The following is a 15,025-nucleotide window of genomic DNA, read 5'->3' as shown; positions in this document are numbered from 1 at the left end:
AGCCTCTTCTGGGAATGTATTTCCTTATTAACCACACTGAGTAGAGTACTGGAGGGAAGAGACAGTAGTTCATTCACTTTGGAGAAAAGCTCTATTTGTCTGGAGACACAAGTGGAGGATAAGAGACTAAAAACCGAAATAGCTGTTCCATTGGGCACTAAGTTAATCCATTTAAGCTTCGGATTCTCTCTGTACAAAAATCATAATGGCTGCTTTAAAAAAAAATGGTTGATGAAAACACATTCTGACCTAGTTACAAACAAGTTGCAAGATGTAAATTGAGAAGTTATTATTTTTCTTTACAAAGTGTCACATCTATCCACAAAGCAACCTATAATGTCTTGAGACAGGAAACTATGAAAGTGGGGTGCATTACCTTAGCCATGGCTTTGAGGAGATGTTTGACATCTCCAAGCTGCCGGTTGTGACCTGTAAGCACAGTCTTTACGCTGTCCACTAGGCTCTGGATGGTCTCACAAACAGTTTCTATCTGTTGCTCCTTCTCTGTCTGAACAGCCCTCTGGGTGGACATATCCTGGGTCAACTGTTTGTGTGCTGACAGAAGCCACTCAGAACTGCCAATGGGATGTTCAAGAGTCGTGTCCTAAATAGAATTAGCATTAATTCAATTGTAACAACTTGTTATATTATTTAGTCTTCAATAACTGTAACTTTAATTTGGGTTACTGGCCTTATTATTTTTAACACTTCCAGTTAGTTACTCCCACAGGACTCACCACTCTCTGTAATAAACGAAGCTCTAACTCAGAGACTGAACTGTTGAACTGTGACGCAAATGAACACATCTGCTGGCATCGTTTGATTAGTTCAAATAAGGCAGCATCCAGGCTTAAGGCTTCTGCAGTTCTTGTTCGTAGACTTTCAAAATGAATGATGTTGCTGCAGAGAAAAGTGACCTGTAAAGAGAGAACCCACAAAGGGTGGGGAAGGAGATTGATGATATGAAAAAACAGCACTACCTACTCATTTCTAGAATCTGAATGAGAACTGGTCCTAAGAACATAAGACCTTTGTGAAAACACACCAAATATTTACAAAGACTGTATGTAAGTAGTGCACGACAGTATTCCTAGATCTGACATAGCCAAAAGCACCTAAAGACAAAAATGCAAATGCTTTCATAATCTGGAAACAGCATCATGGGGGGTGCAGGATGCAGTACCTGGTTTGCTCTCTGGCTTTCTTTGAGAACAAGATTTCTTCTTTCAGCTATTGTTGCTTCAAAATCTTGTAGTACTGGTGCCAGTGCAGGGTTGGCACCACCTGCCCACTTCAGCCGCTGCTCAATGCTTGCTTCAAGGGCTGCTAGTTTTTCCTGTAAAAGCCAGCAGAATCCCTGAGCCTTACCACACTCTCCACTCCCTGTTAAGCATTTTATGATCAGACAGATTCAGAAGAAGCATAGGTGGGCCGGCTTAATTTATAAAATATCTCAAACATCTTTGTTTTGGAGTTCATCTTGATTTTTTAAATTTATTTTTATTTTATGTGCACTGGTGTTTTGTCTGCATGTACGCCTGTCTGTGTGATTGTCAGATCTTGGAGTTACAGACAGTTGTGAGCTGCATGTGGATGCTAGGAATTGAACCCAGGTCCTCTGGAAGAGCAGTTGGTGCTCTCAACCCCTGAGCCATCTCTCTAGCCTGCTCATTTCGATTTTATTTGAGTATTTAAATGCCAAAGATGCCTAGGGAAGAAAAGAATGATTTTTAATTTTCTTTCTTTCTTTCTTTTTAAGATTTATTTATTTATTATGTATACAGTGTTCTGTCTGCACATATCCCTGCCGGCCAGAAGAGGGCACCAGATCTCATTACAGATGGTTGTGAGCCACCATGTGGTTGCTGGGAATTGAACTCAGGACCTTTGTCAGAACAAGCAGTGCTCTTAACCTCTGAGCCATCTCTCCAGCCCTAATTTACTTTCTTAAAATCTATACCACTTTCATGTTCTTTGGGTTTTTTTTATATTTTTTTAAAAAATATATTTTATTCTTATGTGCATTTGTGTTTCTGCCATGGGTGTGGGGGTCCCCTGAAACTGGAGTTACAGACAGGTGTGAGCTGCCATGTGGGTGCCAGGAATTGAACTCTGGAAGAAGTTCCTCTGGAAGAAGAGCCAGTGCTCTTAACCCCTGAGCCATCTCTCCAGCCCTGTTTATTTTTTGTTTGTTTTTTTTTTTGTTTTGTTTTGCAGTGTTTGTGATTGTTATTATTTTTTTTTTTTAAGAGCAGTTTTTTAAAAAGTTAAATACAGACTCAGCATGATGGTGGCACATCTGTAATCCCAGCACTGGGAATGCCAACGGCTAGTTCCAGGACAGCCTGAGATACAGGGTAAAAACCTATCTCCTCTATGCCAAAATGGGGGTGGGGGTGGGGGGTTGGGGGGGGGAGTGGAGGAAGATCCAAACATTGCTGGAGATGTATGAAGCTGAGAGATAGATCAGTTGCCCAGCAAGCATGAGACCCTATGTTCAACTCTTACCACAAGAAAAATAAATAAGTTAGTTTAAAAATTAAGGGGAAAAAAAAAGGAAAATGGTTAGGGACATAGCTCAATTGGCAGACTGCTGGCCAATTTCAAAGAACTAAGATCAAAAAAGTTTCACTTCAAAATTCTAAAATACAGCCAGTGCTGGCACACACCTCTAATCCCAGTACTTAGTGAGGCAAAGGCCAGCGGGTTCAAGTTCAAGGCCAGCCTGGTCTACATAGAGTTCCAGGACAGCCAGGGTTACACAGAGACACCCTGTCTCAAAAAAAACAAGCAAGCCAGGCAGTGGTGGTGCACACCTTTAATCCCAGCACTGGGAGGCAGAGCCAGGAGGATCTCTGTGAGTTCAAGGCCAGCCTGGTCTACAGAGCAAGATCCAGGATAGGCACCAAAACTACACCGAGAAACCCTGTCTCAAACAAAACAAAACAAATTTAAAGTACCTCATGAGTATTGAATTTCATATTATACTCTTAAATTATATAATCAGAAAAGAATGTCACTAAGTATTACCTGAGTTATGAAGGATACACACACACATACATCTTCAAGACCAGTTTTGTTTTTAAAAAAATTAACTAAATATTTAGCTTTCAACATAGAGCTGGAAGTATACAACCAATAATAATCATTTAGAAACATGTTCTGCTGCCTTGAACATATTGAATCCTTTATCTACAGGACAGAAGTACAAAGAAACCAAGCTTCATAGTAAACCAGGTGAAACCATTACTGTAAGAGTCCTTGGTCACCAGGTGGTGGTGGCCCACAGCTTTAATCCCAGCACTGGGGAGGCAGAGCCAGGTGGATCTTGAGTTTGAGGCCAGCCTGGTCCACAGAGCTACAGAGTGAGTTCCAGGACAGGCACCAAAACAACACAGAGAAACCCTGTCTCGAAGAAAAAAAACAAAAAACAAAAAACAAGTCCTTGGTCTTGGAGAGTTAGACTAAAATAGAAAGGAAAGGAAAAAAATTATTTGCTTGTTTGTTTTCTTAAGAAATAAAGAAGATATGGTGGTGTTATAAGGGTGGGAGGTAGAGGCACTGGGAGGGAGATGAGGGAGAGAAAACTGTGATCAGAATATATTCTATGGACAGCTCTTCATTTTTAATAAAAACAAAATTTAAAAAATTAAAATGAAAGCGAAAAGGGATTGAACTATACTTCTTTGGCGTAGAAGCCAAAGACAGGCACAGATATAATGAATGTCACTAGTCAGTTACTTCGAAAATCCAAATGTCCTAGTAGGAAGCCAAACACACCTGGACAGTCCCAATCGAAGTCTCAATCTGACTGAGGGCATGCAGTTTCTTCTTCATGCTGGTTAGGATTGCAGAGCGAGGCGGGGTGACTGACATGGCTTGTGGTCTGTTGATAAGGAGGTCTTCATGCTGCCACTATTCAAAGAAAAAAGGAATGTAGCACCAGTAAGACAAAACTTCAGATAAATAAGGGAAGGGCAGTATAGGTAAGACTGGGAGAGACAGAACATTGAGCTTCAACAAAGGGACAATGAGTTGGGGAAAGAAGTATCACATCAAACTGAAAACTTCCCTGACATGGAGGATGGCTGGTAAACTTCAGGGACCACTAATACACAGCACTCAAACAGGAATTCTTAAAACATCTGATAAGTCTTACATTTGGTAGGCATGCCCCAAAGACAACTGACCTTTCCAGGTCTAGTGACATAAACCTGTAATCCCAGTACTTGCCAAGACTGAGACAGGAGGATAACAAGTTCCAGGCCAGCTTGAGCTACTCAATTTAAAAGCAAAACAAAACAAAAATACACACCTTGTCTTTGTGATATGTGTGTCAATCTCTAGATAAGAGGATGCAGTGAAATTAGTTTTGGGTCTGGTGGGATTGTCTAGCAAGGAGATTTATACAGAAAAAGAACTCTCCACACACTATCAAATCATTTTTCTTTTTTACTGTTTTTGAAGGTCATTTGGGCTACAACTTATACAGGAGCTCGGGGTATAGTTCAGTGATGTGCCTAAGATAATGTGAAAGGCCTTGGATTGATTTGATTCCTAGCACCAGTAAAAAGTAAATAATACAATAGTTATACATTATGCTTACAGCTTAAAAGTGTGCCTAGATTTAAAAATGGAAAGAATTTCTAACAAGTTTCCCTTAATATTAACTGTCAATTTAAAATTTTTGGCATTTGTTTTTTATTAATTATTATTACTATTATTTTAGACAGGGTCTCATATAGCTAAGGCTGGCCTCAAACCTGCCAAATTTGATCCTCCTGCCCAAACTAGTGTGTACCGCCAAGTCCAGTTAATACAGTGCTGGACCTTGTGCATGCATTGACAACTACAAATGAGTTACATTCCCGGCCCCAACACTGATAACTTTTATGGGAATAAAATCCAAAATGTGTGCTATTTCAAAGCACAAAACATTTTCAGAAATCATAAAGCATTACCCCCCACCCTACACCCACAGACAGTGTGTGAGAAGCAGGACTATTAATATACAACTAATATGATTAGGGTTGAATACACTACTTTTCCTAGCTTATGAAGTAAGAAAATAGCTAGTGATGATAAAACCGTCAATAGAAGGACACTGCTCCATTGACCAAAGTGAAACAAAATAATCACTGCTTATGCCAAAACAGATTGCAAAAACTGACATTCTCCAATGCCTTTAACTTTTTTGATGCTACTGACAATGTCGAAACCTACATTTAGAAAAGAATCCATAAGAAAGCCATCCCTGAGTCACAGTGTACATACCATCTTCACAGATCATTGCCTAACCCTCACAAGTCATCCTCCATAAGGGATACCACCCTCAATCTACAGGCAGGATGTCAGACAGAACTAGGTCTGTTTGGAATCCAAATCTATTTTATACCAAAGCCTGTGCTAACATGACAAAATGGCTTCTTCTATAAGCAGTTTCCAAAATAAAGGAATTTATTTAGATACAAAGCTATGCATTGTATTTTTAGAGCATCAGTGAAACCTATTTAAAGATAAATGTAATTATAAATTCAGTAATACAGTACACAGACCAACCTACATCATGAATAAGTACAACGGTTACAAATTATATTCATGACCAATACTCACTGTTAATTTACACAATAATTGCAAAGAAAACACACACACACACACACACACACACACACACACACACACACACACAAAGAAAAAACCCTGAAAGTATTCACACTTAGTTTTGGCACAGTTGAGGCAGTTTACATCTTTTTCTTTATATTGGCATACATGAATTGTATGTAAGGAAAACCACACTAAACAGCAAACTGCTCACCTGGAACATGGCAATGTGCAGTTGCACCCGCTGCAGGCTTGTTTTACAGGAAGAAATGCTGGTTTCCAGCCTGCGCACCAGGTCATGCTTCTTCCAGGCTGTGTCATATGAGCTAGCTAGCACAGTAGCCCTGTTCATTACCAACTGTGAAAACTTCCCTACTTGGATGTTGTGCTCTACAGCTTTCTTACACAGATCATCTACAGAAACTTTGCTTTCAGCACCAAAGTCCTTTGCCTCCACCTGAGCAATGATGTCTACACCCAGGGCACTGATAAAGCTACACAGTGTTAGTCCGAGGGCTTGGTTTGGAAGTCCTATCAAGAGTTGCCTTACAAAGTCAGCTGTAAAGGCCTTGATAGGCTTGGCCATTTGGTCTTCACTAAAGCAAGAGTTTCTAAAGAGGGTTTTCACATTGACAATCTGTACAGGTCCATTCACAGTATTTTGATCTTCAAGTGAACTTGATCCTTAAAAAAAAAAAAAAAAAATCTTAAAATAGGCCCTGAACAGTAAGATTAGATAAAACTGCATATTTAAAGCACTGAGAATTCACATGTTCACAATTAAAATAAGCCAATTTCTTCATGACCCCTCCTAGAGTACTAAGAACACAACCTAATCCAGTATGCTAATATTACCTGACAATGTTTTAGAAAAGGTACCACAGAGCCTGAAGAATTCCTTTATTGTCTGTAGTCTTTTTAAAAAGAAAATCTCTTCTAGCACCTGACGGTGATTGTCATCATCAAAAAAATTGACCTGGGTACTCCTGGCTTCCCGAATAATGTCGATCTTCCTCCAAGCTACAGGAATTTCCATCTTGTTTAACTATGCAAATGGAAAGAAGGAATGCTCACTTCCTTTGTAAATGACTACTATACTTACACCCTTTATAAAACAAAGTTAATGTTTACCTTTTCAACTAATAAGCCAAAAGCAGTTTCAACTTGGGCAAACATGCCATCAAATGCTACCAAAAGCATCTGGCCAGCTGACATTTTTGGTGTTTCATCAACTGAGCCATTTCTTGGTTGGATTAATTCACCATACTGAGCATGCAGCATTCTAGAGAAAAAGAAAAGAGTGTTAAAACCCTTATCCGAAGGAGAATTTGTTTGGGGCAACACACTAGCCTGTAAGTCTCAGAGCTACTGTGCTGTTTATAGAAACATACTAGCATTATGGGAACTGCTATGAGAAAATAATATTTAGTACCAATTCCATTATAAAATCAATTGATTTCAACTCAGTTTTAATAATGTGTAATTAACTACTTATATGATCTAAATTTTATGCAAACTGAGTGATACTTTAAAAATTACTACATTAATACATGAGACTGTCAAGAATAACCTAATTCTAAAGTGTAGAAACTGTCATGTGCTGTGGTGCTATAGCCACGTAACTGGAACCAACTTTAGACAGTAATGTGAGTACCTGTCACTTGGAGTATGTAGTTTTGAATTATACACATTTCAAAACTTTAAAAAAAAATTGTGTAATTTAGAGTATGTCAGATGACAACTTTCATAAACAGCAAGGCATAGTGTTGCATGCCTATGAACCCAGCAACGGGAGGCCAAGACAGGGGGTAAGTAGAGTCAATCAGTGTGCTCCAGACTTAGTAAATCTTATAACCTAAAAAAAAGGGCAGAGATGAGCCAGGCGGTGGTGGCGCATGCCTTTAATCCCAGCACTCGGGAGGCAGAGCCAGGCAGATCTCTGTGAGTTCAAGGCCGGCCTGGTCTACAAAGCAAGTTATAGGAAAGGTGCAAAGCTACACAGAGAAACCCTGTTTCAAAAAACAAAAACAAAACAAAACACAAAAAAAGGCAGAGCAATACAGCAAGACACTTGCCAATAACCTCTGGCCTCTACAGGTGCAGGCATGGGCACATGTACCTGCATCCATACACCAACACACACAACAAACAAAGTGAGGTCTGAAATTCAGTAAAAGGTACACAGATTTAAGCCAACTTTTTTTTTTTTTTAAGATTTATTTATTTATTATATATAGTGTTCTGTCTGCATGTTTGCCTGCAGGCCAGAAGAGGGTGCCAGATCTCATTATAGATGGTTGTGAGTCACCATGTGGTTGCTGGGAATTGAACTCAGGACTCTGGAAGAGCAGCCAGATAGATGCTCTTAGACTTAAGCCAACTTTTTAACCATGCTTGAAATGATGATACTGCTATTACTTGAATAGTTGAAACCACTTTTAGCTGGTACTTGTCTACGCAGCTACAGGTAAAAAGTAACAGCAAAAGAAGAGGATTTCTGAATGCAGCACTGATATGAAGGAATTTGTTGCTATGCTTTTGTTGAATGAATGACAAGGTTTATGAAAGGTATGCTCATATTTTATGTTTCCTGAATTATTTAAGAAAAAAGAGTGTGTGGTGGTGGTGGTGGTGGTGGGGGAAGACATCAAATTAAGTAAGAGAAGGCTGTTAAAATGGTTTGATGGAGGCTGGAGAGATGGCTCAGCGGTTAGTAGCACTGGCTACTCTTCCAGAGGACCCAGATTCAATTCCCAGGACCCATATGGTGGTTCACAACTGTCTGTGACTCCAGTTCCATGGATCCAACACCCTCCCCTCACACAAACATACATGCAGGCAAAACACCAATGCACATGAAATAAGAATAAGTAAATTATTTTTTTAATGGCTTGATGGATAGAGGCAGTTACTATCAGATTATGCAAGCCTAATGACTTGAGTTTAATCCACAGAACTCTCATAAAGATAGAGACATACAACTCCACAAAGTAGTTCTCTGACCTCTGTATGTGCACAGTAGCATGAGTACCCTCCGCATACATAACAAAAACTAAACAAAACAAGGAAGAGAATGTAACCAGAATGCACAGGTGCAGATGACCTCACATGTGGAAACAAATCCTTCACTCCCTCCTAAGGAAGTGAAATCAAATAAGGAAATCAGGTGGGCAGTATTTCTGACCCCTCCCTGCCCTCGTGTTGTATTTTCTGCAATGAATTCAGTATCAGAATGCCAAAGAAAAAGATCCCAAGTCTCTAGACTAACAAGGGGGTGTAGGGCTCAGCCACAGTTACAATGTAAGTCTTGGAGGGCTATGCAATCTTAACAGGTTCCAAAGTCCAACTGCTTTTCTGGATTAAAGAGAATACAGTGTTTTATTTCCCAAACATAAATATGAACTAAATTAAAACTGTTTGTCTGAAGTGGGGTACCCATTTCATCAGCCAAGTCCACTTCAGATGCTTCCATGGCTTAAGAAAATCTCACACCGAGAGCTGGCGAGAGGGCTCAGTGAGTAAAAGTACTTGTCATACAAGCCCGACAACCTGAGTTAGATTCCCAGAACCCATGTAAAGGTAGAAGCAAAGAATTGACTCTATAAATCTGCCCTCTGACTTCCGCATGTGCACCATGGCAAGTGAGTTCCCCACCACCATACATACAGACAGTAAAAAAAATAAAACTCAACACACACACTAAACTTTATGCACACATATAGCCATAGCAACAATTGTAGTTATGTGTACAGCCAACAGCTGCATAAAGCTACTAAAGGGCATAGGCACTAAAATAGATATGTGTGTTACTAGAGAAAGACAAGCATGTTTCATGACTTTCCCACTGCCCATTTCACAACACTGCTATTGTGCTATACTCATACACGCAAGTAAGGTCAGACAAGAAATGAGCTTGCACAGGACTGCAGACAATCTCTAATGAATCTATAATTATTATGAAGTAATGGACTTGCTTTTTTTTTTAAAGGCATGAGCATATGTCAGTAATCAGATTTGCCAAAGTAATTAGGTTAGAGCTCAGACTCTCATTACCTGGCTACCTCTTAATTCCTACCACCTCTCTTTTTAGATGACAGGATGGCTCAAACTGGCCATGTTCTTGGCTTAGTCTCCAAAGTCCTAATATTACAGGCATGTGTCACCTCTGATCTGCCAGCTGGCTAGCACACTTACCTGGCAACATCGATATAATGAGCATGAGTTTCTTCTTCAAGTCCCATGGCTGTGTTTCGTAAGTAGGCTTGAAGTGACTCAACTAGAGTCTGCAGCGGAACTCCGTCAGTTGTCTGCTCAATGAGACTGTCTAGCTCATGGAGCATACTTTCTAAGGTGCACTCCCCCTTCATTAAACATCGAAGTGCTTCTGGAAATATGATTTGCCGGAAATTTGAATTTAACTCCTATAAAGAGGAGAATATATATATATATATATATTTTAATGCTTCTCCTAACTTTAGGTAAGTCATGAATTTGATAATGCAGTCCCATAAATTAAACCAACTCATATAGGGTATTGCGGCATACACCTGTAATCTTAGCACTCAGGAAGGAGAGTCAGAGGATTGCAGCAAGCTTGGAGGTTGCCATAAATCTGAGATAGATTACATGGCAAGTTCCAGACTAGCCAGGACTACAAAAAGAGACCCCTGCCTCCAAAATTAAAAACAAACAAACAAAAAACTGTTAGGCTGGGTGTGGGGGTACACATCTTTAATCCTAGCCCCTGGGACTAGGAAGCAGACGCAGGAGTTCCAGGACAGCATAGGGTACATAGTGGGGTCTAGGCCAGTCAGAGCTGCATGTCATCCTGTCTCAAAAACAACAACAAAAAATACCATCTTAAACAAAACTACATTCTGATCCTTATTTTAAATGGGTGCTTAAGCAACATTCAACAGTTGAATTAACCATAAACCTCATTTCAGCCCCTGCTTTATACACACACATGTAGCCATAACAACATTTTAAATGACTGCTTAAGCAACATTCGGTCAAATTGCTCTTCTGGATTAAGAACCTAAGTGAGACAATGTTTAATATCTAACCTCAACTTAGAAAACTCATGGCCTTGCCTTTCCTGATGATCTGTTTTGCTGCTGGGTTGTTTGTTGAAGTTGTTGTTATTTTAAGACCTAGTCTCAAAGCTGAGGATGATCGTAACTTTCCGGTCGTCCTGCCTCTACTTCCTGAATACTGGGGTTACAGGCATGTGCCACCACTCTTGGTTATGTGGTTCTGGGGATTAAATTCAGGGTTCCATGTATGCAAAGCAAGCACTATACCGAGTGAACTATGTTCCCAACCCAACTTATAAAACTTGTAAATGTTCACCTGAAGAGAGGTGTATACTCCGTTGGCTAAATGAACAGCCTCGGATGCTTCCACTGGGTTGGGAATATCCAAGTCCTGTGGTACCAGGTGGCACTGCTTCAATAACTGCACCAAACAGGTGACATTTCCACTCATACTACACAGCTCCTCCAGGAACCAGGCTCCATCCCGGGATGTCAAATCAACCAGCTGCTCCCCAGCACTTGAGGCTGCACCTTCCATCATAAGGTTACGCCTATGTGGGAAATGAAAACAAATTTGATCAAGTGTTGTCGACTAGAGAAGAGTTAAAATCTGAAAGAAGGTGACTCTAACACAGGCCAAAACAAACAGTATTTTAAGTTTGGGATTAAAACAAAACACCAATCTAACATGAAGCATGCTAGCTTACCTTGTAAGAGTACAAAGGGCAGAAATAATAACACTTGCTAGACTCAGAGATCCTTCTTCTCCATTCTCATGAAGGAAAACTTTAATGCAACGCTCAATTTCTTTCAACTGATCTTCACAAACTGGCACGGTGACAGCTTCTTGTTTCAAGCGTTCCACTTGTCTAATAAGTCTGCTGTTTATGTCTGCTGCATACCGCTGAAGGGTCATTTCAGTGGCAGTGATAAACTGACACACTGTTGGAGGTGGCTGAGGAGCATACTGTATTTCGTATCTATATATATATATATATATAAAAAAAAGCAGGTGCTTGCTTATATTAATATTCCCCTACTTGTAAATAACATTCACACTGCAAAATATACAAGAAAATTGCATACTATCCTCAAAAATTAGAAATCACTAATTACATTTCGGATAAACTCTCAAGAACATAAGCTATTTTGTAAGATGGCTTACTGAGTGATACAATCATGCAAACACTTGTATATATTAATTAAGAGAAACAGTGCCTTGCAAGAGAAACCCTGAATGAGCTCACATTAATACCCCCTCTCTCTCTGCAGTACTGTGGCAAAGGAACTCATAGCTTTGCGCATGCCATATTTATAACACTGAATCACATCCAAGCCCTTAGTAGTTTGAGTTAGTCTGCCTTTATGGACCAGGCACACCTCAAACTTGCAATAAGCATCCTCTTAAAAAACAAAATGTCGGAGTGTGAGTGAGTGAGTGAGTGAGTGGGTGGGTGGGTGGGTGGGTGGGTGAGTGAGTGAACCTGTAATCTCAGCTACTTGGAAGGCTAACATACAACAAACTGTCTCAAAGAAAAGGGTTTTAAAAAAATGGAAACAAAAAAAAAAAAAAACCATGGAACTTCACTCAGATTCTATCTATTTAACCTTTTCGTTTAAAAAAAAAAAAAATTCACCTGTGCTGGTTGAGTTTTTGTCTACTTGATATAAACCTAGACATATTTGGGAAGAACAACCTGAACTGAGAAAAATGCCTCCACCATATTGCCTGTAAGTAAGTCTGTAGAGCATTTTCTTGATAAATAATTAATTAATGTGGGAGAGCACAGTCTATAAAGGGATGATGCCACCCATAGGCAGGTAGATGGGTTATGTAAGAAAGCAGGCTGAGCAAGCAAAGCAGTAAGCAGTCTTCCTTCAGTCTCTGCATCAGTTCCTGACTCCAAGTTTACTGCCTCGAATTCCTACCCTCACTTCCCTTCATGTTGGACTATAAGCTGCAAATAAAATACACTACTTCCTCTCACAAGTTGATTTTGGTTAGTCTTTATCATAGCAACAGAAAGAATCCCTAACTAAGACAGCAGCTTACAGCACAACCCTGCTTCCCTCAGTGTGAAATGAAGAGAATGAGACACCTTCAACTTACTTCCTATAGAGTTCTTGGCAACGCTCTACTGTGGTGTTGCAGATTAGCTCTTCCATCCAGGCCTTCCACTGTTCAATTCGATGTTTCTGAAATATGGCTTTTGGATATTGCAGAGCAACGGTTGCATAGTGATGCAGCTGTTCCAGACAGCCACGGAGCACAGAACGCCTCTGCTGCAGAAGAGTGCCAACTTCCCCTTCCAGCTGCTCACACTGGCTGATGAGGTGGGCTTGGCCAGCATTCTGTAGAAAGGCTGTTGCTGGTACATAGCTTGGGGGACCTTGCAGTAAAAGAAAGTCATAAAGAAACCATTTCAAGTCAGTAGTCATTGACAGCACAGATTAGAATCCCATCCTGTCAAACATATAATGACAGAATCCACATGCTCACATACCAAGGTCCATTTGTGTGCTTATCTCCTGAAGCAAACTTGCAAGCTGGGTTGCTTCTAAATTATTGAATGCAGCCTGATAATGTGTTATCCATTGTTCAAACTCATTTAGCTTCACCTGGATTGCTTCCTGAACAGCTCTTTGCTGGGTCTGTAGTTGAGTATGCTCTGAATACCTAATCAGGAAACCAAAACCCAAGGTCACTTGCAGCTCTTTCTCCTATCTAGTAAAGACTGGACTTTTTGAAAACTTGGACTAACGTTATGGGGGGGGGGGGGGGGAGACAGGGTTTTTCTGTGTAGCCCTGGCTGTCCTGGAGACCAGGCTGTCCTTGAACTTACAGAGACCCGCCTGTCCCTGCCAAGTGCTGGGATTAAAGGCATGTGCACCCGCCACCTGGCTAGCACCATTTGACTCTCAAGGACCCTGTTCAAATGTCCCCTTCCTCTTCTGGTTTGCTCCAACCCTACAATTTCCTCAACTATGCTCACAACATTTTAAATAAACTCTAACACATGCTGAGTTTGAGATTCCCTAAAGGAAAATTGCTGTATCTTTGTAGTCTGAGTGCCTCTAGCGATGCTAGGGACTTGAATATTCAAGTATTGGGGGTACCTGCTATGTGAGGTTCATTCACTTGGATCCCTCTAGTTGTATGCTTTTTAAAGATTTATTTACTTATTATTTTCACATATGTCTGTATGAAGTTTATGAGCAAGAGCCCAAGGAAGTAAGGAGAGAACTGGATCACTTGGAACTGGATTTATAGACTTGTGAGACACCAGGGAGGTGTTGGGAACTGGTAAGAAGATCAGTCAGTGCTCTTAACTGCTGAGCCCTCTCTCTAGTTCCTGTATGCTTTTGTTAAGCTCAAGAAAGCAGATGAAATAACTGCCACTGCACAAGTGTTTACAAATACAATATTTCTTAGTTAGCAGCTTATATTGAGAAGTACAAATCAATTATTATTTTGAACCTGTGTTGCAGAGTACGAGATGGATGGTCTACTCCTTCAGCTCCTTCTAGAAATTCTATTTCCTCCAGCAGTTTGCCCTGCAGTTTTTCAACATCTGTCAGCTGCTCCTGCAGGCTCAGATATTCATCTAAGCTGCTGTCCAGCTTGGGAAGCACAACCAGCATCTCATCCCGATTCTTAAACCAGTTCACCTGGAAAGAGGGTTGTGATCAGGACCAGTAAACTGTCAGAGGCTCTACTGTGTCACCCGTTAAATAAACTGCAAAGGTTGCTACACCTGGGTGTTTGTTTTTACCTAAAATCCCAACTAACTGGGTTTGTGGCAATGCTTCCATTTTACAAAAATAATTGATATATTCACATTTACCTAGCTAAGTGGACAGATTCACAGGCCACAAAAAATAAGCCTAAGATGTGTGACTACTGAAAGGGAAGGAAAGCTATTCAATTATTCAATTAGAAACAGTGTTTGCTGGTGAAACATGTTACCCTAACTCCAAAGAGTGTAAGTATAGGAGACAGCCTAACAGAAATGACACAGAGAAGCCCTAACAACACTCAACCCTTATGTACATTTGCTCTGTTAGAAAGCTGACCGTGATATTACATCCCTGGGCTTCACCTTAATCTCAGCGACTCTGGAAGAAAAAAGGCTGCGGGTAATCTCACGTTCCATCTCTCGCTTGCTCTGCTTGCTCTCAGCCTGCTGGCCACCTCCACCATACACAGCACCTGCAAACCCAGCTTCACCACCAGCTGTCCAGTCCACCAGGGGGTCATACACAAAAGCCTCCAAGAGTGTCAGCAGAGTCTCTCGGCCTCGCCGCATGATGTGGAGAACCTGTTTTTAAAGTATTTCCAGTAAACTCAACACAAGTTTCCACAGGAAAATGTTTTATGACTTCATCCC

The 15,025-nt window shown here is 40.5% G+C and overlaps 1 protein-coding gene across 3 annotated transcripts in view; it reads right to left on the bottom strand.

Annotated features, from left to right (window-relative positions):
- The window catches only part of Smg1 (SMG1 nonsense mediated mRNA decay associated PI3K related kinase), a 102,084-nt gene that overhangs the window by 9,814 nt on the left and 77,245 nt on the right, over positions 1-15,025 (bottom strand). For all 3 annotated transcript variants that reach the window (XM_059268280.1, XM_059268273.1, XM_059268290.1), the window contains 14 exons: positions 14,738-14,956; positions 14,116-14,306; positions 13,142-13,314; positions 12,748-13,027; positions 11,345-11,617; positions 10,954-11,188; positions 9,796-10,022; positions 6,733-6,883; positions 6,457-6,646; positions 5,816-6,285; positions 3,781-3,915; positions 1,184-1,336; positions 738-917; positions 377-604 (listed from right to left, as the gene is read on the bottom strand). In XM_059268280.1, coding sequence (XP_059124263.1) covers positions 377-604; positions 738-917; positions 1,184-1,336; positions 3,781-3,915; positions 5,816-6,285; positions 6,457-6,646; positions 6,733-6,883; positions 9,796-10,022; positions 10,954-11,188; positions 11,345-11,617; positions 12,748-13,027; positions 13,142-13,314; positions 14,116-14,306; positions 14,738-14,956 — 3,105 coding nt within the window. The remainder of the gene's footprint in view (positions 1-376; positions 605-737; positions 918-1,183; positions 1,337-3,780; positions 3,916-5,815; positions 6,286-6,456; positions 6,647-6,732; positions 6,884-9,795; positions 10,023-10,953; positions 11,189-11,344; positions 11,618-12,747; positions 13,028-13,141; positions 13,315-14,115; positions 14,307-14,737; positions 14,957-15,025) is intronic.

The sequence above is a fragment of the Peromyscus eremicus genome, chromosome 1, assembly GCF_949786415.1.
Source record: "Peromyscus eremicus chromosome 1, PerEre_H2_v1, whole genome shotgun sequence".
Classification (NCBI taxonomy): Eukaryota; Metazoa; Chordata; class Mammalia; order Rodentia; family Cricetidae; genus Peromyscus; species Peromyscus eremicus.
Note: the sequence above shows the minus strand (reverse complement) of the source record. Positions and strands in the feature narration are given on the sequence as shown.